The sequence below is a fragment of the Xenopus tropicalis genome, chromosome 3, assembly GCF_000004195.4.
Source record: "Xenopus tropicalis strain Nigerian chromosome 3, UCB_Xtro_10.0, whole genome shotgun sequence".
NCBI classification, from domain to species: domain Eukaryota; kingdom Metazoa; phylum Chordata; class Amphibia; order Anura; family Pipidae; genus Xenopus; species Xenopus tropicalis.
This window is the reverse complement of record NC_030679.2, coordinates 117,468,228-117,495,850: the sequence shown is the minus strand read 5'-3', so window position 1 is coordinate 117,495,850 and position 27,623 is coordinate 117,468,228. Positions and strand designations below refer to the sequence as shown.

The window sequence follows — 27,623 nt, the reverse complement described above, 5'->3', positions numbered from 1 at the left end:
CCAAGGGAAGGTCCATAGTATTTACCCAATGGCACACACTACTAAAAAAACTTGAAACTTGTCATGAAAATTGTTTATTTAGATAAAGATTACTTATCTCCCCGTCTGCCACTTCCCCAACAGAACATTAACTTTACCCATAAAAAGCAGAGAATAGAAGGCACTCGAAAGCAGTAAGGTCTTAATGATTATTTTAGAGATTCAAAGATTCTTGTTTTAATTAGCATTGAAAGCTCTATGACCCATCTATTGTGACAAATCTATAGATCACGCAAAGAATAGAATGCCTGACAGTTTTATACAGATTGTCTACTGATCTTTATTTCATGAAGATATCATACAGCAACATGTGTACAAGGCATGTACTTGTTTGCACTTTTAAAGCTTCCTGAAAGTTAAGCTTGAATGACACACCCTGCTATTTGGCACTGAATGTCTCTCATCTTTACATTATATCAAAATCTAAAAAAACAGACCTGAAAGTACAGGTCCCGAATAAATACACATCATGCTAAGATTTTTCATTAGTCAGATTCCTACAGGGCTTTCTAAACTCTTTGGGCCACCAGCAGTCACAGGGACTCATTGCCTTATTGTTTTATATATTGTTATATATATTGTTTTATACAGTATATATATATATATATATATATATATATATATATATATATATATATATATATATATATATATAAAATCTAGATGTACATATAGGTTTCACTCTGTGTACAGCATTTCATCAAGCAGGCTCCTGGGTACAGTTGCCAGAGCACCTAGGTGTATACTGGCTGGGCTAGGTTTGAATTGCCTTCCTGGTCAAACTTCAGTTTGTTCTCTTCTGTGACTCCTAGAATTTCTTCAATTTCCTTCACAATTTCCTGGATGAAATACAAAGATTCCATTAGTTTGAAACCCCAAAAGCTCCTCCTCCTACTACTAAACCTGTTAAGAGCACATTCACATCACTTTCTATTTCCTTTTGGTAAACATGGGCCTTCATGATCAGATATGATAGTTTAAAAGGCTAATGAATGGTATAATAAGGGAAGGGGGTGCCAAAATGCCAAAAGGCACCCCCCAGTGATCATAATCACTTACTGCATTGGCCCAGGGTATTTCTGCAGAAGTTCATCATCGCCATCTTCTTCAGTCTTCTCTTTGTTCTAGTCAGGGCAGACGCAAGTGCAGTAGAATGAAGGCCACACTTAGACCCAAAAGTCAGCTTTTTCACTCTAGTGTGCCTGTGCCTGCCTTGGCCCAGGGAAAAAAGACAGAAAAGGAAGAAGATTGTGCCGAACGAGCTTCTACAGAAATACCCCAGACTGGAGAAGGTTTCTGCTAACAGAAGCATGGGCCCAGGATACCAGGTAAATGATTATAATCACTGGGGGGTGCCTAACATTTGGTTCTCCTTTCACATTTAATCTCCTTTAAAGACAAATGTTCATATTATCGAATGATCTGATACTTAATTGATTAGCCAAATCCATAGACCAAAAACATTCTAGATCGGAACATTTGGTAATAAAATCATTTTTTTGTCTGCATAGGAAATAACTTGTCTCTGCAGGTCATTTATAAATAGCAAGGTATAGTGCAAAATGCAAAAATCACACTCAAGCCGTCATGTTTTTTGCACTTTGCAGCCTGCCCATCATTAGCACCTATGGGCATAGTTCCTCTGTGCTCCATTACAAGCAAGCTGGAGGACACAGGCACCACTGGTTTGTTTCCCCCACTGACATTCAGGGCTGAATCGTCCGATATGGAGGTAGAAAAAATAGGAATTCTACCTCCACCTGCCGATTCAGCCCTAAATGCAGATTTTGCTCAGGCGCCTTCAATGGTGCCCGGTCAAAATCTTTAAACCCTCCCGATCGCGAGACCAATATCCGAAGCCTCTGTGGATTGGTTTTAATTTTTTATTATTTGTGGATTTTCAGTGATTAAGCTTTTTGTTCAGCAGCTCTCCAGTTGGCATTTTAGCAGCTACCTGGTGGCTAGAGACTGGTTTACCTTAGCAACCAGGCAACAGTTTGAATGGAGAGTGGAATATTAATGGGGGGGGGGGGGGTCTGAAAAAGAAAGATAAGTAATAAAAAGTAACAAAAATAATAAAATTGTAAGCTCACAGAGCAATATGTTTAGCTGTGGGGCCAGTGGAAAGATGTAAAAGAGGAAGGCAAATTCTTAAAAAAACCATGACAAATAAATAATGAAGACCAATTGCAAGGTTGCTATGAACTGGACATTCTATAACATATTGAAATTTAATTGAAAGGTGAACCAGCCCTTTAACTATGCAAGTTCAATTATAAACGTAGGAGTTTCTTATAGTTTCCATGTAGGCTGCCATTTGTGGTGCTAAAGGGACCTTGTCACATACAGCAATTTCATGTTAAAATATTTTTTCCATTCTAAATATGCAGTGTCAAAAATCACTATCTCCATTCTTGGTTGTACTATTATTTCCAGTACTGCCTGCGACTCTGCAGCTAGAATGTTCTATAAAATCCTTTTTACTTTTTATCTTTCTCGAATGCCTACTCCTGATTCTCTCCGCAGGGCTCTTGTTAGCATGCAACACCCATGCAGGACAGTAATTAATGGACACTCGAGATGCCTCAATTAAGAGTGAAGCTTCTCTCTCTTCTTTATTTGCTTGTGACAGTTGAGATGGAGCTGAAATCATTACTTAATTAACAGCTCACCTTGAAATTAGTGTCTCCCTGCATATTAGGGGCTGATATTTCTTGATGAATGATGAACAAATTGCGAGCAAAGGTCATCAGTGCTCCCTGAACATCCTCGGCAATGCTCCTGGTAATGAGATTCAAAGAAAATCCTATAAGTGTCTTTCCCTTCTATGTGCCCAGCACATCCACACCCCTGATACCATTCCATCACTTATACAGCCTTCCTTCCATTCATTTATACAAAATACATCTCCACCTAAAGGAGATCTATCAGGGACAGAAATGGAGAGACAAAGAGGAGGGCTGAGACAGAAGAAAAGAGGACAGGCGACATACAATTAACTGAATTTCGTAAAACACAGAATATTAGTTAAGATATTCCAATTTTCCTGCTTGATATGCTTGCTATTAAGAAATCATAATGTTATGGCATAGGGCCTTGTACCTTATGGTTCATATACAATGGGGCCTAAGAGCTTTGTGGGCCAATCACAAAGGCCAGAACACAAGGGACCCAGTGAGTAAAAGGAGACCTGTGTAAGTGCAGGGGGTAGTTGCAAAGCTGCAGAGTATTGCACAGGCACGGTGCAACTGCACTATATTGGGGCCTGCAAACATCTGTCTGGGTGCAGCTGTGCGGTGGTACTGTATGCATCTCCACATGATCCCCATGTAGGCTACTAGCACCCACCGAACCCTTCTACAGGGTAAAACAGTAAGAAGTAAGCCAATCCTTCCTGGTGATGCAGGCACTGCATTGACTTAGCATTGGCCACTGAGAGATGTAAATAGCCACCAGAGCATGCTTTGTTACTCACAACATCCCCAGGCGGTGCCTCTTCTGGTTTTCTAGGAGAACAAACACTGTCCCTTGTTTCTCCTGACAAGAAAAGGAAAGTGTGTCATTTTGTCACCTGAGTCTCTCTACTAGAAAGGATAATCAATTTTTATTAACTCTGAGACAGATTCCTTATAAAATATGTGTAATCTGTTATTATACAACATCCCATAGGAGTGTGCTGTAAACCTTCATCATGCAGGGCCCCTGTGTCAAAGGTGAAGAGCCGATTATCTGATGGGTTTGTACATGTAATTATTCCAGTATAGACATTGCATCTAGCAACAATGCAGATGCAGTACAAATGCCCATTTCAAGGCAATGTGCTCTAACGTTAAAATGTCTTCTAGCCACGCACACACCTTGCCCCTGGCCGTGCACACACCTTGCCCCTGGCCGTGCACACACCTTGCCCCTGGCCGTGCACACACCTTGCCCCTGGCAGAGCACACACCTTGCCCCTGGGCGTGCACACACCTTGCCCCTGGCCGAGCACACACCTTGCCCCTGGCCGAGCACACACCTTGCCCCTGGCCGTGCACACACCTTGCCCCTGGCCGAGCACACACCTTGCCCCTGGCCGTGCACACACCTTGCCCCTGGCCGTGCACACACCTTGCCCCTGGCCGTGCACACACCTTGCCCCTGGCCGTGCACACACCTTGCCCCAGTATAGACATTGCATCTAGCAACAATGCAGATGCAGTACAAATGCCCATTTCTAGGCAATGTGCTCTAATGTTAAAATGTCTTCTAGCCACGCACACACCTTTCCCCTGGCCGTGCACACACCTTGTCCCTGGCCGTGCACACACCTTGCCCCTGGCCGTGCACACACCTTGCCCCTGGCCGTGCACACACCTTGCCCCTGGCCGTGCACACACCTTGCCCCTGGCCCTGCACACACCTTGCCCCTGGCCGTGCACACAGCTTGCCCCTGGCCGTGCACACAGCTTGCCCCTGGCCGTGCACACAGCTTGCCCCTGGCCGTGCACACAGCTTGCCCCTGGCCGTGCACACAGCTTGCCCCTGGCCATGCACACACCTTGTCCTTGGCTACAAACCTGTGATTACACCCATAGAGCCATCTTGCTGAGCTTATGCACTTGGCCATGCTTCACACACAGACTCTGGTCACACCACACATCTTGTACAATATGTACACCCATCTGCGTCAATTATACACCATTCTATTGGCCATGGCCATACACCTGCAATCTAGCTAGCTAGCTAGCTAGCTACTCCTGCAATCCATACACCTGCAATCCAGCTTCTAGCTACTCCTACACACTTGTTTGCATGCTCATCTGTCATATCTTCTGTTCTGTGGATGGGTATGCATATCTTTCTTTTGGCCATACTTACACTCTTGTGTTCCAGTCATGCAAGCCCATGTCTTACTGTCTAATAATCTGTTCCACAGAAGTACCTAGAATTTTCTTCTCTGGCATTCATACCTGTACTCTACACATTCACAGCCCTCCTGTGGTTGTATTCTCACCTCTACCTGCATACATCAGTCCTTTGGCCATGTTCTCACACCTGTCACTCACTATGCCTATAAAATTGCTGCCACATTATATTCAAAATTATCATTCAGCTGTCTCACGAGTAGGGTTTCGATTTGAAATCTGTTTAGTTCTCTAGTCCCAGTACAAATAGATTATTTACTGATTTTCACATACACTACTTTCCCTGGTGCATATACAATTTTTTTACCATAATAATCAGGCTAAAGCATATGTCTCAGTATTTTTCTACCTATTATCTGGGCACCCAGTGAACATGTCTTAATGTTTACATCATGTTTCGACATTTCCCATGTCCTGCCAGAAAGCACATGATTGCTGTGTAACAGCATGTCGACCCTTACCCTCACATCATAGCCGATACCATGAGCTCTGCACATCTGGAAGAAAACACTGTAATACACAAGAGATAGGTTTGTGTGCATTAGGCGAGAGCTCAGAACAGCAACACGACACGTACTTGGGATGTTCTGCAAGAGAATAAAGAGCACAGTAATGAGACTGAAACCTTGTATGTTAGCACAGCATCTGAAATGGGCCAATATTTATTTATATATAAAAGTGGTAGCAAAACTAGCAGAATGTCAGAATATTAGGCTTTTAAAATTACATGGGCTCCTACAGCTTTCTACTTCCCTACAAGAATAATATTTAAGTCTCATTTGCCTTTACTGAGAGTAAACCCAAGGTATAGCCATGTTGCCTATTGAGCTTTATGGATTAAACATACGCCACTATTTTGCTCCAATAAGCCACAATATAACCCAAGTAGAAGGGGCACAGCCTGTAACTTATTGATTAGGTTTAGATTAACAAGAGTCACTCAACTTGGCTTTTGTTGCTTTCTTTGTAGGAAACACACACACACAAATGCCCAAGGGTAATAAGAGCTGTAATTCAACAACAGCTGTGCAGTTGCGGGGTGCACTGCAGTAGGAGGCAATGCTAGCTTAGTGCCACAGGCCTCCAATGATGAAAAAAAACACCTTTCTGTATATGACATAAGGCAGTACTCCCTGTCTATGTGTCACAGCGCAAAATTAATGATAACCTGGATCTCTTATAGAAAAAATTAAAAGCAAGCTGTTATGGTGCAGCGTCCCAGAGAAATGAGCTGCAAGCACTGCCATTTATGGTTTTCTGATTCATACCCATTTAATTCAAAAGAACACTAAAGAACGGCTCTATTTTATAGCTGGGCTGGTACTTTGCGTACTTTGTGTATATCCATACCACCCTAGCCTAGGGATGTGACCTGAGAAGGGCTACAATTAACCATGGGAGGCATGGTCTGTTTTCCAATCACTGGTAAATACTCTGCAGAAAGACCATAATGTCTGTTCCGTGAATTAATATTGCCAAAGGAGATAGTAGCAGTCATTAAAATAAATCTTCAAATATACCCACCTACGCATTACATAGCGTATTGTCTCTTTTCCAAGAGCTTTAAACATGTGGTTAAACTAAGTCATAAAAGATAAAAGGAGGAATGAGTGAATATATATTTGTGCATAAATATATCCAGGATATCAAATTCTCTTCAGTTGCTGTGAACTGCAAATCTGAGCATTGGGTCCAAGGAATGTAGGAGGCTGTAGTTCAAAGGCCACAAATATGGTATGTATATAAGTAATATATATCAGTGTACAAAGCAGGCACTCACCATTCTCCAAGAGCAGGGAAATAAGATTATTTAGCCACACACTAGAAGGTCTGATTTCAGTCTGCTTTGAAAGCCATAAATTAAGCCAAAAATTAAATATTAGAATTGCAACAGTTGTTGCACCAGCAGTGTCATGTCACTTGTGATGTTACAATGAGAGTGACATGCTGATATATTTCTTTAATGATATTGTAAATCTCCAGATGGACAACCCTGACACAGGGATCCTAATGTGCACCCAGAGACCCAACTGTTCCCTGCACTTCTAATCTCCATACAACTTTATCACTCAGTGCATCCCTACACTAGAAAACCTAATCTATTATAAAAGATAATGTATAATGGAATAGGCCATTATCCATTTACTTTAAAGAAGAAGCATATTAAAATTCTATGATCTGTATAAAAAACAGTCATCCTGTAGCCTTGATCTACAACCCAGACTTCACACACAAACCCTGCAACAGCTTCATCCAATCCTGACCAAACCCTTTCCCTGCCCTGGAAGTAACATCACCCTAGGGTGGGAAGAGCTACTTTAAGAAAACTCTCTTGCCAGACCCATTTCAGCGCCAGTGGTATTACATGGTACCTGCCCTTCTTTGTGGTTATCTATGGGTAATTTTCTTATATTTTAACAGCATTTATTAACTGTTGCTCTTTATAATACATTCTCTCCCCAGATAGACAACCCTTCTCATCTACCTAGTTGGCTTCCTTTTCTTTTTAGCAAGTGAGGAAATACAGGGTTATGGGAGATAGCTCTTGGTACAAATTGATCCAGGGACTGGTCCGATTGCCATGTTGGAGTCAGAAAGGAATTTTTTCCCCACCTGTGCCAAGGTAGAGAAGTTTCAGGTGGGGTTTTTTTTACCTTCCTCTGGATCAGCTAGCAGTTAGGCAGGTTATATAGGCATGAAAGGTTGAACTTGATGGATGTGTGTCTTTTTTATCCTAACTTCCTATGTTACTATATCCTCCTTTTAAAGTACTTGCTAATCTGTTTGCATGAAAAACCATGGGCACTGGGCCTATTCTATTTGATATTCTTTTCTAGAAGTCCAGTTAATTCAATATATTGATTACAGCACCATTGTTTGGCATGAGCACCCTCATGTCCCATCATCCCACAGGGCCCCATCCTATAACATCTTCATACAATACATTTATGCACTGGGAATCATTATGTTTTGGAAAGATCATGTACCCTTTACTGTTAAACATACAATTATTATAAGCCTGCATAAAGTTCCATTGCCAATAAAAAGTTTGTAGGCCTAATATTTCTATACACAGGTCACTGACATAATGGGAATACATTGGGCCCGATTCACTAAAGTCCGAAATAAGGAGTGCTATTTATAGCATGCGTTAAAAATCTTATCACTTCTTATTTTTCGCTCGATTCACTAAAAGGACACTTGTCATAATTAAGAAGCGATGTTCTTGGCGTTATTTATCTTGCGACGACATATTTTCAAGCAATATATTACGCAGCGCACAACATATTACGCAGCACGTTGCTTGAAAATATGTCGTCGCAAGATAAATAACGCCAAGAACATCGCTTCTTAATTATGACAAGTGTCCTTTTAGTGAATCGAGCGAAAAATAAGAAGTGATAAGATTTTTAACGCATGCTATAAATAGCACTCCTTATTTCGGACTTTAGTGAATCGGGCCCCTTATGTCTTATACTATATAACATTTATTACAAAAAATATCACCAATAAGCACTGTTTCTAAGCAAATATTTTACTTTATTTATGCTTTGTTTCTCTCTCTATATAAATATATGTATATACACCAGGTATAGGATCCGTTATACGAAAACCCAGAAAGCTCAGAATTATGAAGAGGCCATCTCCCATAGACTCCATTATAATCAAATAATTAGATTTTTTAAAAATGATTTCCTTTTTCTTTGTAATAATAAAACAGTACCTTGTACTTGATCCCAACTAAGATATAATTAATCCTTATTGGAGGCAAAACAATCCTATTGGGTTTATTTAGTGCTAACATTATTTTTAGTAGAGTTATAGAATGGAGATACAAATTACAGAAAGATGTCTTATCTGGAAAACCCCAGGTCCCGGGCATAATGGATTACAGGTCCCATACCTCTATATATATATGTAGATGTATCGGGTTTAAATATGAATGCGTGTCTGTGTGTATTAACAAAACCTTTAGAATGACAACCTTCTGGCTGTTGTTATACAGCCTATAATTAGGAGAGCAAAGCATGTACAAATCATGTAAGGCCTGGGCAGGTTTTTAATCACAAATTCATTTGTTCACTGCTTCGACACAGGTTTACAACTTGTTCTGCAATGCCTACAAACTGTTTGCACATTAGTCTGTGTGTTGCCACCAATGAGCTATAGGTCCTCACCCAGACCAAACCACATACTGGCAGTTAATCTATTCACACATGATTTGTGTCGGGTGGGAGGAATTGGTGCGGACATAATTGTGATGGAATCTGATTTTTTTTTACCTCGTATCTTTTCACGAGCCATTATTCTGACTGCTGAACACTAAAGGGGCTGTGTAACATCCTCCCTATAGAGCTTTTTTCTCACCCTTCCGTCATCTGCCCCCTCGGATGAACAGGAGGTGTCCTCTCCCCATGCTCCCAATGGTGGCAAAGAGTTGGCACTCAGAAAACTCTGTTGCAATAAATCACTGACTGCAGGCTAATCATGTTCATAATATTTGCAGAATTAATATCACCCATCGTTTGAGTCATTAACATGGGCATGGGGTGGGGAGTAATAGAGGAGGCACATTTTAGAATGCATTCCCTTCCAGGGGGGGAACTGAAACTAGAGGAGCGTTTGATAGAATAATCCATGTCTCTGTTTAACAAGCGTGAAGCAGGATGGGGCCGTGGTGATGGAACGCCATTGTTTAAGGGTTGGCATCAGACTGAAAGAATTGCTCTTGCTGGGTCTCCGCAGCCCATACACTGGCATAATGAAGAGCCTTGTAAATTATTAATGCTGTGCTTATTTAGCCTCATCTATCTCCTAGATAATGAGTGATTGGTTTTGTACATAATTACAGGAGCAGCAGCACTGAGGAAATGTATTCATTTAAAGAAGGTTGTTACCGAGCGGCGTTCAGAAACAGAGTGAGTGGGTGGCATAGGGTGGTCGAGCTCAGTAAGTGGCGATATGACGAAGAGCCACTTGTTCATCTTACTGACAGCACTGACCAAAAAAATGTCAGATGACTGATGAAATCTACAGTAGCTTTATCCGCTGTGGTTGCGCATAGTAAGAAACACCGAAATGGGTTTGGTACCAGCGGAAACACACTGGGGGAGACATTAGGGCTCATTTACCAGCGCCAAGTGCAGTGAGCAAAGTGCAATGTAAGGGGCAAGTTGCCATGTTTTTGTATCCAGCATAATAGCAGCTGTGAGGGGGCAACACATGTGGTGCAACTGAACCCAATATATTAAAGTGCACAAACTTGCCCATGCGCTTGCATTCAGGTCAGAAACTCATCTGTGGTGGGATGTCTTTATTTCCGAAGCTTGACAAAAAATAAAAATGTCTGCAACAGCATGTTAGGCACAATTATGCTGCACAAGTAGCTTTAATGAATGGTGCTCAGAGTCAGATTGGGGGCTAGTGGCAGGGCCCAACAGGGTCAGGGCCCATTGGGATTTTTTCCAGTGTCCCAGGTCAGTCCGACCCTGATAGTGCTGATTTGTGCACCAACTGTGCCCATGTTTGCATAACTGCAAATGTCATTGTGCTTTTTAAATGAGCCATATTGTGTGTGAGCATTAGGTACTAGGATTGGCACAAACAGTATAAAACTAATTCATATACAGCATGAAAGTCATAGGACATGATCCCAAAAAGATGTAAAAGCAATGTGTAGCATACCTGTAGTATTTATAAGGACAGTGCAAGTGTACAATGTGGAATGTTATGGTAGTAGGACCTAAGATAGTTACACAATCAGGGGCAGTGGAGCTGCAACTTAATGCATCTTACCTCTGTATTCTGAGCACGGGGTCTAAAGCGTTCAACTTTCTTGGGTGCAAGGGGCACATTTAGACAACTGCTATTACAGTCCAGGGTGCCATTAGTTAAGTACAGCAAGAGCTGGGTCATTGCTAGTTGATCACTGTAGCACACATTCAGATCTGTGGCCCAAATCTAAATAAATAAAGGAAGAGAGAAAAAGTCATTATAGGCCATTGATATAGCTTATTGTATAGCCCACAGAAGTATAACTACAAACAAGGACACCTTAGAATTGTGTGTGGGCATTTAGATTTGCAGTTACTGCAATGATGCAATATTCTGCAAAAATATATGTATTCACAGTTATATGTCACACAAATATCAGGTTCTAGAATTCAATGCAACCAGGCCACAAGACACAAGGAGCTAAATGACTTTCACAAGGTGACACAAGAGTGGAACACACGTCTCACTTTAAGAGTTAGCAGTGTAACCAGCAGCTCTCCCAGGGCAGGAGTGAAGGCGGATGTGAGAGGCAGTGCAGACATCTGTTCTGATCAGGACTTGATGTTAGGAAAAGTTGTGTGTCTCCCTCCCTGTGTAACCTGTCAGCGCAGAGCCTGCTCTGCCAGCACTGAGCCAAGTCAGTGGGGTAAGCAGTGGATGGTAAATGGCATCATTATAATATTATTAAGGGGTCAACCAGTTCTAGCCTCATGCTAAACTCCTGCTAATTTCTACATCATATTCACCAAGAAATGCCCTCTAAATGAATCAGTGGTGAGATATTCCATAGTACCCAACTGACAGAGTCTGCTGAGCTATTAAAGATCCAATCCGTCATCATACGGATCTGTTCCAGTGGGGAGAGGGACATGCTAATCGGCAGCTGGCAATGAACTGCCCTGTGAGGGGGATGCCCCCTTCTGCAACACAGATTTGTCCAAAGTAGATTAGCACAAGTCTTATCCTTTTAGGCTATTAGTTACTACCCATACACAAAGCAAAAATGAACTTGTCATTGTGGACCAAGCAGTTTGGGTATGATAAAGAGGGGGGTCCTGCATCTAATTTTTTATTGTTCTGGAGGCTAAGGGTATCTTGTGACCAAATAGAAACTTAGACTTCTGTAGGTATGAGTGCCACTGTTGTGATCCATGTATTTGCATCTAAAAACTTCCAGGCTGACTGCAGTCAAAGTAAAGTCTTCTGACACATATCATAAAAGCACCAGGTAGTTTAGAACTAAATGTGCCTTGTCTCTGTCTACAGAACCCTCTAGCTCCTTCTGGCTCTCTTTTTCTTCATTGACAGTCTCTTCCTTTGAAGAAGCAAACACACATGTACAATTAACTAATTATTTTTCTTTATTCATCCTAAACACTGTCTCAAAGTAGGGTTCAGTCTGTGTGCTGCCCCAGCAAGAAGGGTCTTACTCAAAACAATAATTTTGGGTGATGGGATGGCCCTAAAGCAGAATGCTTAATCTAGAGTACACAAAGTTTATGGTTCCAACACAAATAGTCAAAGTTCACATGGTTGTAGATTTCGGGTCTGTGTACCAGCCCAGCGTGTAACCAGAGGCTGCTATAAGATGCCACAGAAAGTCACTATTTATTGTCCTGGTCGGGGGCGTTTTGGGCCTCTGTGTGCTTGAAATGCCAGGGCCTATTTTGACTCCCAGTCTAGACCTGTTTTGGGCAGAGCCCTTTTTCAAGTGTCATTGAGAAATGCTGAATCTAGATGAGAAATTCCACTTCAACTAAACTTTAAGACATGTTACACAATGACATAGGCTGCTGTGCCAGACAAGAACCATGTCTCTAAATTTGCCCCCACATGTTTCTCAAACTTGTGGTGACATGCTGTGGTAGGTTTAGACTAACTACATAAGTGAATATCAGAAGAAATAAAAATAGATTCCAACTGATAACCAGGTAAGCCAGCCAGAGTAAGTTACTTCATTTTCATTACATATGAGCATGTAGTGACATCAGTATACATTCACTATCAACTGATCACAAGAATGAGCGTTTAGAACAAGGGGAGAGACTTTTGGCTTCAGGAAAACATTAGAAAGACAGTAAAATAAAAACTTTTGTTGCATAAATATAAAATTATAAAAAAATAAAAATCTGGATAAATGAACTCTTGGGACATTGGTTTATAAGTGGGTGACTCCCGCTTTGTTCAGTGATGTAAATTTAAAGCTATTAATAGGTAATGCCTTTAGTATTTCTATATATACTCTGACCTGCTGTTCCAGGCTCTGGGGGTCTATAAAAGTGAGCAAGTCCACCGACAGATATCCCAGTAAACCACAGGCTTTGCATGCCTCGCCAATGCGCTTGCACACGTCGGTGAGAATATCCGGAGGCACAGAACACTGAGGGACAGAGCTCCCGACGCACTGAAGGTTACTGTGACTGTGAAGCTGGTCCCCACATGATACCATCTGAATCTCTCCATCTGGGCTGATCAGGAGATCTACAGTGAGACAGGTGATGCTCTCGGCTGGGGGGAAAGCTTCAATTACGCCTCCTAAAATAATAAAGTTACAAACTAAGAAGGGATACCAGTATCACGGTAGTATATAAATAAATCAGACCGTGGTCAAATACAATTTGCTTCTATGATTCATTTATCTGGCGTGACTGGTCGGTGCTGGTAGAACACTTACCACAGCTCACTAGTGCATCCAGGAACTTGACCCAGGTGGGGTAGCGTTTCCTGTTTGTTGGCTGAGCGTGGTTCTCTAGGACCTGTGGCAGCTCCTGTGTGATGAGAAGCAGGGCCTTTTCCTGGAGTAGTGAGAGAGAAAACATTAAGAAGGATATTGTATCCTAGGTTGAAGACACTAAGGGGCATATTTATCAAAATGTGAGATTACAGTCTACCAGAGAAAAGTACATCCACTTTCTATTGATTCCTATGGAATTTTCAGAAAAGTAGTTATCAAATAGTGAACTCACCCATTGATAAATATGCTTCTAAAAGTCACATAGGAATGAATAGAAAGTGATTAAGTTTTTCTCTAGTGAGTTCAAATCTGCCCATAAGTGATGCAGAAGCAGCTTAATTATAAGGCTCCTGAACCATGAGAATGAAGAAGCTTATTAGAGGGGATGTAAACCCGAATATAATGTTTTATAAAATAAAAGAAATTCCAAGCAGCTTCCCAATATACATTCATTACATAATGTTATTGATTTTAAAGTTATTGTAAATGTAATTTCTAGGAGTCCGCTTTTCTTCAGTCAAGGTTCCAATACCCACAATGCCTTGCAGCTTGCAGTACTGTACAGCAGATCCTGCAGCCATAGGGGGCCAGGATATCGGGATCTGCAGTTTGGTATTTCCCCTATGAAAATTAAACTTTGCCACCTATTCACTAAATTGTGGGAGTGGCAAATGAGTGAGGGGGGTGGGGGGGAGAGGACAAGGGAGGAAGAGTTTGGCCTTGGCCCGGCTGGATCAGGGTATGCTACTGATGCCTTGCATGTTTTGTGATTAACAGACCTGAGAAAAAGGCTGGAGGGTAGCTGACTGCTGCAACATAGTTTTAACAGTACACATAGTCAGAACCAGCAGTACAAAGAACAGCAATGGACAGATACTGCTTTCATTCACAAATTAATTTAAAATCCTTGATAACCGGTAATTTATATAGTTTGTAAAGTTGAATTAAATTCATTATCTCATGATGCCAATGTCATTATGTGAATTTACAACTCCTTTAGATAATCCTGCAGACTAATGGTTGTTTTTCTGGTTAGTGTATTTGCATGGGGCATTTTCTTTGCAAATATAAGAACAAACATTTTCTGCATACACAGAAAGGCCTGTCCTTATAATGTACTGTATATTTTTGTGCAAAGTCTATGCACAGTAGCATACAATTGTGTCCTTTTTTACAGACAATGAAAACATGGGCATGTTAGAGGGAGCTGAAACAAAGGAAAGCTCTAAGCCATGTATACCCTCCAATACAAAGTGCGACAAAGCAATTAAAATTTACAGCAGGGTGGTCCAGCTGGCAGGCTGTGGGCCACGGCTGGCCTTGGGCTCCTATTATCTTTTATATGAAGTCTGACCCTTATCAATTTAGAAGGCCTACATCACCAAAGGCATTCAACAGCACTGATTTACAGTTCCAGTGTGAGAAAACTAACACATGAAAGCACCAATGTAAGAACTAAACATGAAATAAAATTAATACTGTCTGGATAATGAAAAAAGCAGGGATTCCTAACCTATTGATTAGTGTTAGGTGTGCAGCTCACTAGTAGCTGCTTATTATTACTAGCCTTTATTTGTATAACACCAACAGAGATTATACATCATTCATATCATCCCTATCACTTTCACACACATTACTGCCAGTTTTAGCAGGAGCCATGTATATTTTTGGAGTGGATGTGGAAACTAGAGTAGCTGGGATGCAAGCTGCACTGACACTGGGAGAACATACAAACTACTTGAACATATCGCCCTAGCTGGAGTTGAACCTAGGACCCAAGCACTGCAAGGAAGAAGCTAATTACTGCGCCACCTTGCTGCCCAGTTCATGCAGGCCACACACATTCATTTTTACAGTGGATAATGTAACCTTTACTATGTCTATAAAGAGACTTCTAGTATCTTCTAGTATGTTATTAATTGAATAGGTGGTACATTATTATTATTATTATTAACATGTAATTATAAAACGGCAAAATATACTGCAACACCGCACAATAAATGCGTGTGTACATGATAAACTTCATCAAAATGTAAGATTAAAGCTCACCACAGAAAAAAATCATCCTCTTCTATTTATTTTAGAATTGTATTTATCAAATGGTCAACTTTCACCCATTGATAAATATGCTTCTAAAAATCCAATAGGAATGTTTGGAAATCGGGTGAATTTTTCTGTGGTAATCTCACATTTTGATAAATCTGCCCTTATTGGAAAGTGACCATACCACAGATTATAATAAACTCTGTGCTAAACCAGTCAGCCAACTGTAAGGATTTATTTTTTTGGGGGGGAGGTTATAGCAGTTTATCAATAAAACATTAAGTAAGTTGGGCTAGGGCAGGCAGGGAAGGGTTATTGGGCACACAGCAAGTGCACAGCTACTGTCTCTGTATCTCCTTCACATGTCAGAGCACTGCTGATGGAACCTGGCCCTCCTCATCCAACTGATGTTATACAATGTCTCTCCTCCATCTGGCCTACGAGGCCTGGAGCAGAAACGTGGATATTTTGTCACTGCTGTTTTCCTCTTCCCCAGTTCCCAGATGGTGGAAATAACATTCAAACCTATTTTTTTTTTGGTTTGTGTGTGTGTGTATGTTTTTTTTTTATTTGCTTCTAACAATGGTCCTTGGCATCATTTCAATGTTCTACTTCGGTAATTAACAGCACTGATATGGCCACAATTACAAGTCCCCTTCTCTCCCGCACTAACGCTGTGAATTAGTAGGAGCTAATGACTGCGAGCAGGGAGAGAGCCCAGGCACAGACGGGGAAGCGCTTGTAAGATTGAATAAAAAGGTACAAACAGCGAGTTTGCACTAGACGATGATTACCTAGTAATTAGTTTACACAAAGCCCTCTATTTAATGGCAAAACAGTGTAATTAACGAGCGACAGAAAATCAAAGGGTTGTTTTGTAAGCATATGAAAAATTAACATGGAGGGGAACAAGTGAATTAAATCGATAGCATGAAGAACGTGAGCCTCATACCTGGGGGGGTGTAACGGTCTAGTAATAATGCACTCATACATAGCACTATCTGATTAGATACATCCATATATATAACATTTATTGAGCTTATGCTCTTGTAGCTTTCATTGTTTTATTATATTATTTCATTAACTAGATCTATTTTACAAATAAACCATTAGAAATAATTCTTAGTATAATGTTTGTCTGGAAAAAGAATATGATATCTGTTCATATATATATATGATTAATATTATAGAAGGTAGTTTCGTTTTACAACAAAAATAGTAGCTTTGACAGTTGTTGTTTTTTTTTGCATTAGAAAATGTATTTCCTGGTACTCATATGACTTTCTATTCTTGCATAAAAAAAAACAAAAAAATAGAACAACAGTTCTGCCTTGCTTTATGGCAGGGATTTTAGACATCACATAGAGCTGTGCATTGGGTGCCTTCCTTCCACTTCAACAGAGGTCAGCTGATGCAAATGTCATCATAACTGTATATAATATACTTAGTTTCTGTTACAGCCTAGTGCCAACGTTTTTAGATTTAAGGAGTACCCAGGACAGGCATTTACTACAAGCATTGTAACTGGCCTTTAGGTGCTGCCCCACTATTTGAAAGCCTTTTAACTTTTGGCTGAATGTGAATCAACAGTAAAAGTGACAAAACCTTGCAATGACTGCAAGCTTTATGGGGCAAAGATTCAACGTGCCTGAAACATCCTTTTGTTTTTACTGCATATAATTAACAGATAAAAAATAATAACCACAGTACATAAGTCTTTCCAAATTGCTAGCCATAGCCACTGTGTACTACATGCACATTCAGGCTGTTTATTGCACAGGACAAGTTATATCACATGCATTTTTGATATTGGTTAAAATGTAATTTGTAGTATTATTGTAATTATTCAGAATTTTTAGTGAATTAGCAGAATTAGCAAATAAATCATAGATTCCCATAGCAGGACCTTGTGCAATGTCTTGCTCAGGGCTTTACCAGCAGCCTAAGAGTGATATTAAAATGCCTTCCCAAATAACATGTAATTATAGTCCATCTGCAAATCCAGGCTTTAATTCTGCACAGCAGTTAGGGCCCTGGCTGATAGGGTACCAGCTTGTTAAGCAGAAGGGTGCCCCGAAGTTGCCCTTAGGCTGTTTCAGAATATAGAAAGGAAATGGAGGAGCCAAAGCACAACCAAGATTGTTAATATCTTCCAAAATCTCATTTTGCAATATTGTGGTCTGTAAAGAGGTCTGGTAATACAGGGACTGAACCATGCAGGGAAACTTTATTCACTGCTTAAAGAAGTGGTACACCCACTTTCTCAACATTGGTTCAATGTTTTGTGTATTGCTTACATTTTGCCTGTCCTTTTAATGATAAAATATCTATTGTTTTTGTTATTTCCTGCACTAATGAGGCAAATTCTGAAACTGAAAGTCACATTCTACTTCCTGTTTCCAGAGTCCAAACAATTTAGCATTCTCTCTTCCAATACATGGTCTGCCATTCCCACACAAGCTTACTTTCTTTTTCCCTGCATTGTACTCCATTCCTACACATGCCAATAGTTATTCTCCTTGTATTGTATTTTACTTATGAGCAAGCTCAGTGCCACTCCCCATGTACTGTATGCAGTTTTTGCACGTGGGCAGTGCTATTCTTACTATATTATATACCATTCGCAAATGTCTTATTGCCATTCTCCCATCTGCCATTTAAACCCATGCCTAGTGCTTTTGACTTGTGCCTGCCATTTACTCCCATGCTTAGTTCCATTAGCCCAGCATTGTCTGCCATTCATACATATGGCCAGTGTCTTTTCCCCTGCATTGTATACCATTCCCACACAATACATTCCTAGTGCCTTTTCCTCTTCATTGTCTATCATATACATACCAAGAACCTTTTACAGCCAGTAACTCCCTAACTTATCTGCCATTAATGCACATTCCCAGTGCCTTGTTCCCTGTATTGTCTGTCATTCATACACATGTCCTGTGTTGTTCTCCTTGCAATGTCAGATACTCATACATATGCTCCATGTCCTACAGTGTCTACCTTTTATACATCCATACATTAACCCAGTCATTTTCTCTCTGTATTGTCTGCCATTCATACATTTATTCACTGTATTCTTTAGTGCATTGTCTGCCATTCTTACAACTGCTCAGGGCCTCCCCCCTGTATGCTGCCTTCCTTGTATGTGCCAGTTAGTCTTCTTCATGCATTGTCTGTTTTTTATACAGATACTCTTTGCTGCTTGTCTCATTATTCCATTGTCCCAAGCCTTTACGTAACCCACTCTCAGTGAAGGAGTTAAACAGCAGGTCCAGTTCTGGCCATGTCTCTAATATCTCTCTATGGCTGCAGGGGAGGGTGAGGGTCTGTCTGAGTCTGATCTGATTTTACTACAAACAGGGGATGCCATAAGGAATTCACACTCGTCATTTGTCAGCAGAACACTGAACAGCGGGAGTCTGATGACTGCCCCAGATATGGGGAAAGAAGCCAAAATCCCACAGTGCGAGAGATTACTTAACACTTTCAGACCTGCAGACATCTGATGGAGAGACGTGAGAGGTGTTAAACACAGAGGGCCAATCACTAAGAACGACAGTGTACAAAACACATGCCACAGTGTCTGCCATTTAAATAGAGCTTTTTGTTTTTTGGCCTGAATTGCTGATAAAAATAATAAATGCGGGGCAAGTGCAATGGAATGTAGAACTATGGAGAAAGCAAGAAATATAAATGGGTAGTGATAACAGTGTATGAAGTATGAAGAGCATTAAGGTATTAAAATGTTATTAAATACTATATATCTATAGTCAGTGAATTGTTTTCCTCTCCCATTGTTAGTGACATTAACTTTTCCATTTGCATTTCTAGCTGTTCTCTTTAAATAGGTCTTAATTTTGCACTGGAAATGCACCAAATACCTAATTTTGGGATGTGGCCAAATACTGACTCTACCACAAATTTATTTGACTTTTTTCTTTGGCAAAATAAATTGAATCTTAGCTTACTTATTAAAATGTGAGTACACTGATTAAACTTATTTGTAATCTACAATATTTTGCCAAAATCCTCATATGAAAAAAAACGTTATTTGGAATTGGTTAAAGCAAAGTGTAAAGGCTCTGGCTCAATCAACATCTTGTAATCATTCCAACTGGGCCAGATCCCAAACAAAATGCATATAACAGTGACCAATTATTCATTTAGAAAATTAAGCATGGTTTGCAAGGCCTCTCCTCTTGGATAATTTAGCCACTGGAGGGCACTGTTTCATCAGACTGTGGATGTGGATGAGATCGTCAGAGCAATCATGGCTGCTTGTACTTATATGAATAAACATATTACATACAGATAAGGGAGGCTTCCTGTGGAGGATAACCTATGGCAATATGTTTTACGGAGCATTTAAAGACAAACTAGATTAATTTAAACCCTATTTAGAAAAAGAGCAAAATGTTAGGGGGCAAAATGTACTGTAAGAGTAACCAGCTCTTGTCTTGCATACATGTAGCCAAATAACAGAGGCAGATAAAAGTAAGAAAATTGTATCAGTTATTAGCAATATTTGCTAATTTATATATGTGCCCCTTTCCTTTCTGCTTCGCCATATAGATTAGAGGGCAAGTTTTCAAGCCAGTCACAAACTGCATAGTAAGATGCATTAAGGTGAGTTTAATTTAACTTATTTCTAATCAGTTAAAAGAATCTAGGGATTTACTAATCTGTTTTATTAAGAGCAGATATGCATCTATTCAGTTAAATGGAACACCCCAAAGCCATACAATGCCAGGATGTATTCAGGTTGCGGAGATGTCACTAGAATACGAGCAGGGCTATAAAAAAATAGATAGAAATCCTGTTTCGCAAATATGTATATGCTTCATCCAGCACAGGTCTCGGAGATGTGACACACACAGTGAAAGGGGAACTTGTCATTATGTATCATAAACTGTTATGCAAATACCTCAATTTGTAACTATTAACATAATTTAGCGCTCAGAGACATACACTCATTTCTAATCATCGCCGTGGAATGGAGTCTTGTTCTGTCGTTCTTAGCCTGCAGGAAAGTCTTTCATCAAGATGCTGTAATGTTTTAATAACCTGCCAGCGTTCACCGGCTGTGCCGCTGCCGACGCCGCTCTTACATTGTCCTCATTAAGGAACAGAACAGGTCGGGGAATAACAGGACATTAAAGCATTGCCGGTGTGCGGGAACCTGAGGCTTGAAAATTGTTATTACAGAGATCTGTGCTGACAAGTCACGGCAACCCCTTGCTTGCCGAATTGGCATAGAGACTCACCTGTGCCCACTTCTGTTTCCAAATATCAGGGCCGTATCTCTGGCGCTCACTCACAACCCAGGCATAGCTTGGCAGGTTTTTAGCGATGTCACAGAAAGCAATGCCATTTCCTCCAAACTCATTGTCCACTTTAAATAACCAGCGACTCACCAAGAGGTTATCAATGATCATTTGTGCCAGAGATTCCAGGAACTACAAAAAGAAGAATATCAAGTGATATATGGCTGATATATCGCAGACAAACATTTATTGTAAAGTGATCAATGATACAGAAACACACACAGAATAGACACACTGATGTATCATAAACTACAAAGACTTGTATTGATTGTATATATAATGAGAAATCACCATCACCAGAGGCCTTATTCACTAACATAGGCTCAAGCACTGGGAGCAAGAAACCCTTTACATAAAGTGCTTACACCTATGTTCCTTTGTACCCTTTGCCTCAATTAATGTGAATGAGGTGCTAGACACAAAGCACAATATTTATGTGGGGATAATAGCCTCTGGGAAGGGACTATGGCTGTGGGATAGCAGGTATAGTAGGGAGAGATGGTGCCTATAGTAGCAGTGGGGATAATAGCCTCTGGGAAGGGACTGTGGCTGTGGGATAGCAGGTATAGTAGGGAGAGATGCTGCCTATAGTAGCAGTGGGATAATAGCCTCTGGGAAGGGACTGTGGCTGTGGGATAGCAGGTATAGTAGGCAGAGATGGTGCCTATAGTAGCAGTGGGATAATAGCCTCTGGGAAGGGACTATGGCTGTGGGATAGCAGGTATAGTAGGGAGAGATGGTGCCTATAGTAGCAGTGGGATAATAGCCTCTGGGAAGGGACTGTGGCTGTGGGATAGCAAGTATAGTAGGGTGAGATGGTGCCTATAGTAACAGTGGGGGGATAATAGCCTCTGGGAAGGGACTGTGGCTGTGGGATAGCAGGTATAGTAGGGAGAGATGGTGCCTATAATAGCAGTGGGATAATAACCTCTGGGAAGGGACTGGGGCTGTGGGATAGTAGGTATAGTAGGGAGAGATGGTGCCTATAGTAGCAGTGGGATAATAGCCTCTGAGAAGTAACTGTGGCTGTGGGATAGCAGGTATAGTAGGGTGAGATGGTGCCTATAGTAACAGTGGGGGGATAATAGCCTCTGGGAAGGGACTGTGGCTGTGGGATAGCAGGTATAGTAGGGAGAGATGGTGCCTATAGTAACAGTGGGGGGATAATAGCCTCTGGGAAGGGACTGTGGCTGTGGGATAGCAGGTATAGTAGGGTGAGATGGTGCCTATAGTAACAGTGGGGGGATAATAGCCTCTGGGAAGGGACTGTGGCTGTGGGATAGCAGGTATAGTAGGGTGAGATGGTGCCTATAGTAACAGTGGGGGGATAATAGCCTCTGGGAAGGGACTGTGGCTGTGGGATAGCAGGTATAGTAGGGAGAGATGGTGCCTATAATAGCAGTGGGATAATAACCTCTAGGAAGGGACTGGGGCTGTGGGATAGCAGGTATAGTAGGGAGAGATGGTGCCTATAATAGCAGTGGGATAATAACCTCTAGGAAGGGACTGGGGCTGTGGGATAGCAGGTATAGTAGGGTGAGATGGTGCCTATAGTAGCAGTGGGATAATAACCTCTAGGAAGGGACTGGGGCTGTGGGATAGCAGGTATAGTAGGGAGAGATGGTGCCTATAATAGCAGTGGGATAATAACCTCTAGGAAGGGACTGTGGCTGTGGGATAGCAGGTATAGTAGGGAGAGATGGTGCCTATAGTAGCAGTGGGGGGATAATAACCTCTGGGAAGGGACTGGGGCTGTGGGATAGCAGGTATAGTAGGGTGAGATTGTGCCTATAGTAGCAGTGGGATAATAGTCTCTGGGAAGGGACTGTGGCTGTGGGATAGCAGGTACAGTAGGGAGAGATGGTGCCTATAGTAGCAGTGGGGGGATAATAACCTCTGGGAAGGGACTGGGGCTGTGGGATAGCAGGTATAGTAGGGAGAGATGGTGCCTATAGTAGCAGTGGGGATAATAGCCTCTGGGAAGGGACTGTGGCTGTGGGATAGCAGGTATAGTAGGGAGAGATGGTGCCTATAGTAACAGTGGGGGGATAATAGCCTCTGGGAAGGGACTGGGGCTGTGGGATAGCAGGTATAGTAGGGTGAGATGGTGCCTATAGTAGCAGTGGGATAATAACCTCTGGGAAGGGACTGGGGCTGTGGGATAGCAGGTATAGTAGGGTGAGATGGTGCCTATAGTAGCAGTGGGATAATAGTCTCTGGGAAGGGACTGTGGCTGTGGGATAGCAGGTACAGTAGGGAGAGATGGTGCCTATAGTAACAGTGGGGGGATAATAGCCTCTGGGAAGGGACTGGGGCTGTGGGATAGCAGGTATAGTAGGGAGAGATGGTGCCTATAGTAGCAGTGGGGATAATAGCCTCTGGGAAGGGACTGGGGCTGTGGGATAGCAGGTATAGTAGGGAGAGATGGTGCCTATAGTAGCAGTGGGATAATAATTTCAACACTGATATTCACAAAACACACATCACAATGCACATAGCAACAAAACAAAAAAACATTCAAGAGGTATTCGCAGGATGAAGGAAGATGAAGGGTAATCTGATGAAGAGAAAGAGACAGACTCATCCACAAGAGACAATAGGTAAATCTTACAAACCTGTATGTGTCTAGTCACATATCATGGGCAAACTCAGCTAAGGGCAGTGAGTACTTTACTGCCCCACAATACTGTACAATACAGCTGGGGCATCTATTCTCAGTAAATAATTCCATAATATTGAACTGCTCACTCTCTGTGCTTTCTGGACTTCTAGAATCAATATAAGTAGGCACTGGTTCTTACCTGTTGCTGGGTATAGATATCATATGTCCCAGGTGCAGTGGCCAGACCTGCACTAAAGAAGATCCGTTTGCTCCCGGACTTGGTACTGTAGAGATGTGCCAGTTCTGGCTCAGTAGCCAGCAAGGGGATATCCAACATATCTGCCACTGCAAGGTCATCAACATGTGGGACTCCACCTACGATGTAGGCCTCGCGACCATGTGTTAAGTGGCGGATGCGCTGAAGGGTCTTAGGGCTGTATTTAAGCAGGGTGGAAAGGCACATGTGATGATTCTATGACACAGAGAAGGAGGAATACATCATTACTCACCTTGGTTTAATTTTTATATCTCTGTATGTTTAACAATTTATACAGTTCCATTCTAAAAGTGCCCCTGTACCCTGATGAATAAATAGTAGAAATCATATGGAAAGAGTATGAAATTGCACTCCCTATGGCAGATATTGGCTATGTCAGAAGGGAAGCATTCCGGCATACATTTTTCCAAGGGGTGCCTACTTGAAATTGTCAGTATTCAATGCCAATTAATGATAATCTCTTTCCAGAACAACATATTCTTGTATATTTTCTAACCATGTATAGAAATAGTCAAGGAAATAACATTTGTAAATAAATGTACTTAACCTTAAAAGTTATTGGGAACTTTATGTGCTCCAGATGTTGCCAAACTAAAATTCCCAGCATTCACCTGTAAACTTGATTGTACTGTATATGTGGAACAGCTGGAACACCAAAATATGCATATCCCTGATTTATGGCATGTACAGATGGGACCTCTATTCCCTGTATGCAGACTGCAGTCCTTCCTGGTGTATTTAAAACATGGGTTTGGGAGACAGAGATCCTAACATTTACTGCAAGTAGGTTTAGTTAAGCCCCTGACCAGAACTCTGTATCATAGACCTAAAAGTCAAGTGAATATCTATATCTATAAAGAAAATGTATTGCAGAATGATTTTTCGTTAAGGTTTAATGTAATCAGCACCTCTGAAGTGCTCCATGCTTCAGAAATTAATGTTTCTCCATTTGCTTATTCACTATTGCTCTGCCTGTAACTCTCTTTTATCCATTACAGAATCCTTCATTGGGTGCAACACTCCTGCCCCAATAAAGTGCAGTCACTGTAGACATCTGCCTCCACGTCGGAACCAATTTCTGACTTCCCCTTATTATCACAATCCCATCATCCTTGGTTGGCAACTCCTAGTGCATATCCCCATGCATGTTATCAGTGGGTGTTTGTAAGGAAAAAAAGGAAACAAACAGGGCTACAGTTAATACATAAAGCCATGGAAACCCAACTAATCCCTTTCTACCAGCCTACAAGGTGATGCATGTTGTATTGGCAAAAGACAAATGTATAAAGGCATGCCGTGCAGTCATTAGATAAGGATGCCAATGGAAGCTAAGTGGTTAATTTAGAGACTACAATCCCAGCAGGATTACAATCTATTTAGACCAGGTCACATAAGGGATTATTTAGACCAATATCCATGGAGAGTGTTAGTCCCCTGCGACAGATCTCTGCTATTGAGGGCGACTAACTGCTCAGAAATGCCTTTCCACCAGCAACAATAGGAAAAACATCCTTTGCATCGCTTCGGTTTTCAGAAATCGTAAAAAGTTTCCTCCTGCAGACAACTTCCACCTGCAGGCAACTTCCACCTGCAGGCAACTTCCTCCTGAAGGCAACTTCCTCCTGAAGGCAACTTCCTCCTGCAGGCAACTTCCTCCTGCTGGCAACTTCCTCCTGCTGGCAACTTCCTCCTGCTGGCAACTTCCTGCTGCTGGCAACTTTGTGCGACTTTCCACTGGCTACTCCTATTGTTGCTGGTGGAAAGGCATTACTTTATACAACATTACATACTTTAATCATGAGGGTTTCACCCATCATCATCATGATATCATATCTATATAAATTTACTCAATTAATGGCCACACTTGATGGTCCCTAGGGGTACATTTTTTTTTTTTTGTAATCATCATTCAGCTTTAGTTCTACTTTAAATCAAAACTTAAAGGGGAACTCCACCTAAACACAACTTAAGTTTTTTGAAAAGTAAACATAATTTCAAGCAACTTTGCAATATACATCAATTAAAAATATGCAGCCTTTTCATGATTTTTAATATTATGGGTGGAACAGTTACCTAAGCCTGGCCCCCTGTTCTCGTACTGACTACTGGCTGACTACTGAGACGTAAATGAAATAGAACAGTAGTCGACTGTCCTCAGCCTGCATCCTTCAAATCCCACAATTCCCTACACACATGATATCAATAAGGAAATGAACATTAAAGTTGAATGCATTGTGTATTTCCTGCATGCTGTCAGTAAGCTGTGGGGAAGTTGCTACAATTTGCAACAACAATGTTCTAGTCCCTCCTCCCCTACCAGGATTTAAATGATGCAAAAAGAGAACTGTTTTGCAGCTGCATCTCAGCATATAAAAAGCCTATTTATTCATACTTAATAGGTATATTAAGAGTTTCTATGTTGTGTGGGGTTCTTTAACATTTTCTGGTTTGGAGTTCTCCTTTAAAATCCAACCTAAAATAATCAATGTCACTGATAAATCTCTTTGATTCACAAAATGTAAAACTTTGCTCTTTTAAACCCTATGTTTTACAAGAAGCAGTTATAGAACTGTACATCAGAATCATTTGCTATTTTAGGCTGACAACAGTTTCAAGCGCCTGCATCACTTCTTTGTACCACAAGTGGGCGATATTCACAGCCCAGGGCTTATGTCTCATGTTGTAGTGGGCTCCTGCAATCTCGCTGACAAAATTAAACAGTGCTGGATGAATGGAGACACAGAACTGCTGAGGGTGAGGGATATATCACTATATTTCATCTATCTCAATTTGCACAACTCAGCAGATTAACTTGTCCCCCCCCCCCCCCCCATAATACCATCAACAATCTTTTTAAGCATCAAGTGAAAAATTTCTAGTGCTATTATAATTACCATTATAATGATATTAGCTTAAGTATAGTTACAGGGAATTAAGCAATCCCTGAATATCTAGAAAGACGCACACTGGCGAATAAGGTTACTTGGATTAAAGTCTTTTTTTCTCTTCTTTTTAAATCATATTTTAAATAAATGTACGTGCATTTTAATACAGCTCAAAAGCATTTAGCGATGAAAAAAAACAATATTTTCATTGCAAATAGCTCTATTACTCAAATGACTTCATTACAATGCTTTGCCTATCAAAAAATCCATGATTAATATACGGCTGGGTTGTGACCTCTGTTGTAGTCGAGCTGTTTAAATTGATAAAAGCTGTTGAGGTGATACTATAATCGCTCACATCTTTAGTGCCTTGGAAATGGCCTCTGTGGGAATAGAACTAATTACTACACATCTGTATTTATTTGATCCACGCAGAATTATCCTTCTGTCACTCGGAGAAGCTGCTGCCAGCCTTTTGTATAACGCTAACTCATCCCATGCCTCCCTCCTGGCTCACAATTCAGTCGTATAGCTGGGAGAAAATCAATTGGTGCCATAAAGAGAAAGAAGGGGGTTCGGCGTGTGCGAGAGAGGTGGATAGGGCGGCCAATCTGCCTGCACCGAGGGTGATGTCGGCATGTGCATATATTACATACTGGCACCGATTCCATATCTGGATGGGTCTAACAGGATGATAGAACTGTAACAGAATAATGTATTTGTCCTTATTTAGCCACTACATTATGGGGGACAGCTTACTGTGTGCATAAGCCATTGCTTTTATAATTAAGCATGTGAGTGGGGCTTGCCATATTTCTTGCCAATGGAGGCATTTTCTATAGTCAATATAGCGGTACCATCCCATGGGAAAAAGTGCCATAGAATGAAAATAAGGCTTTCTTCTCAGTCCTTGGTTAATATGGCCATGTCTTCAAGCTTCAGTCTCTCATGTACTCTCTACAGCTCCATCTAATTCCTGGGTACAGTGGCTAACTAACCCTAAAAATGAACATAATATTCATTGCTAACCTGGAAAA

At 41.2% G+C, this 27,623-nt stretch overlaps 1 protein-coding gene across 2 annotated transcripts in view; it reads right to left on the bottom strand.

The window, feature by feature from the left end:
* Positions 1–302: 302 nt before the first annotated feature.
* The window catches only part of iqch (IQ motif containing H), a 52,729-nt gene continuing 25,408 nt past the window's right edge, over positions 303–27,623 (bottom strand). Inside the window, exons 13-21 of one of the 2 annotated variants that reach the window (XM_002932957.4) lie at positions 23,624–23,896; positions 20,763–20,954; positions 13,396–13,516; positions 12,970–13,256; positions 10,743–10,907; positions 5,408–5,533; positions 3,515–3,576; positions 2,712–2,820; positions 303–878 (exon numbers count right to left, since the gene is read on the bottom strand). In XM_002932957.4, coding sequence (XP_002933003.2) covers positions 774–878; positions 2,712–2,820; positions 3,515–3,576; positions 5,408–5,533; positions 10,743–10,907; positions 12,970–13,256; positions 13,396–13,516; positions 20,763–20,954; positions 23,624–23,896 — 1,440 coding nt within the window. In that variant the 3' untranslated portion in view covers positions 303–773. Of the gene's footprint in view, positions 879–2,711; positions 2,821–3,514; positions 3,577–5,407; positions 5,534–10,742; positions 10,908–12,969; positions 13,257–13,395; positions 13,517–20,762; positions 20,955–23,623; positions 23,897–27,623 lie in introns of those variants that run through there. The other variant, XR_208408.3, reaches the window with a different exon arrangement.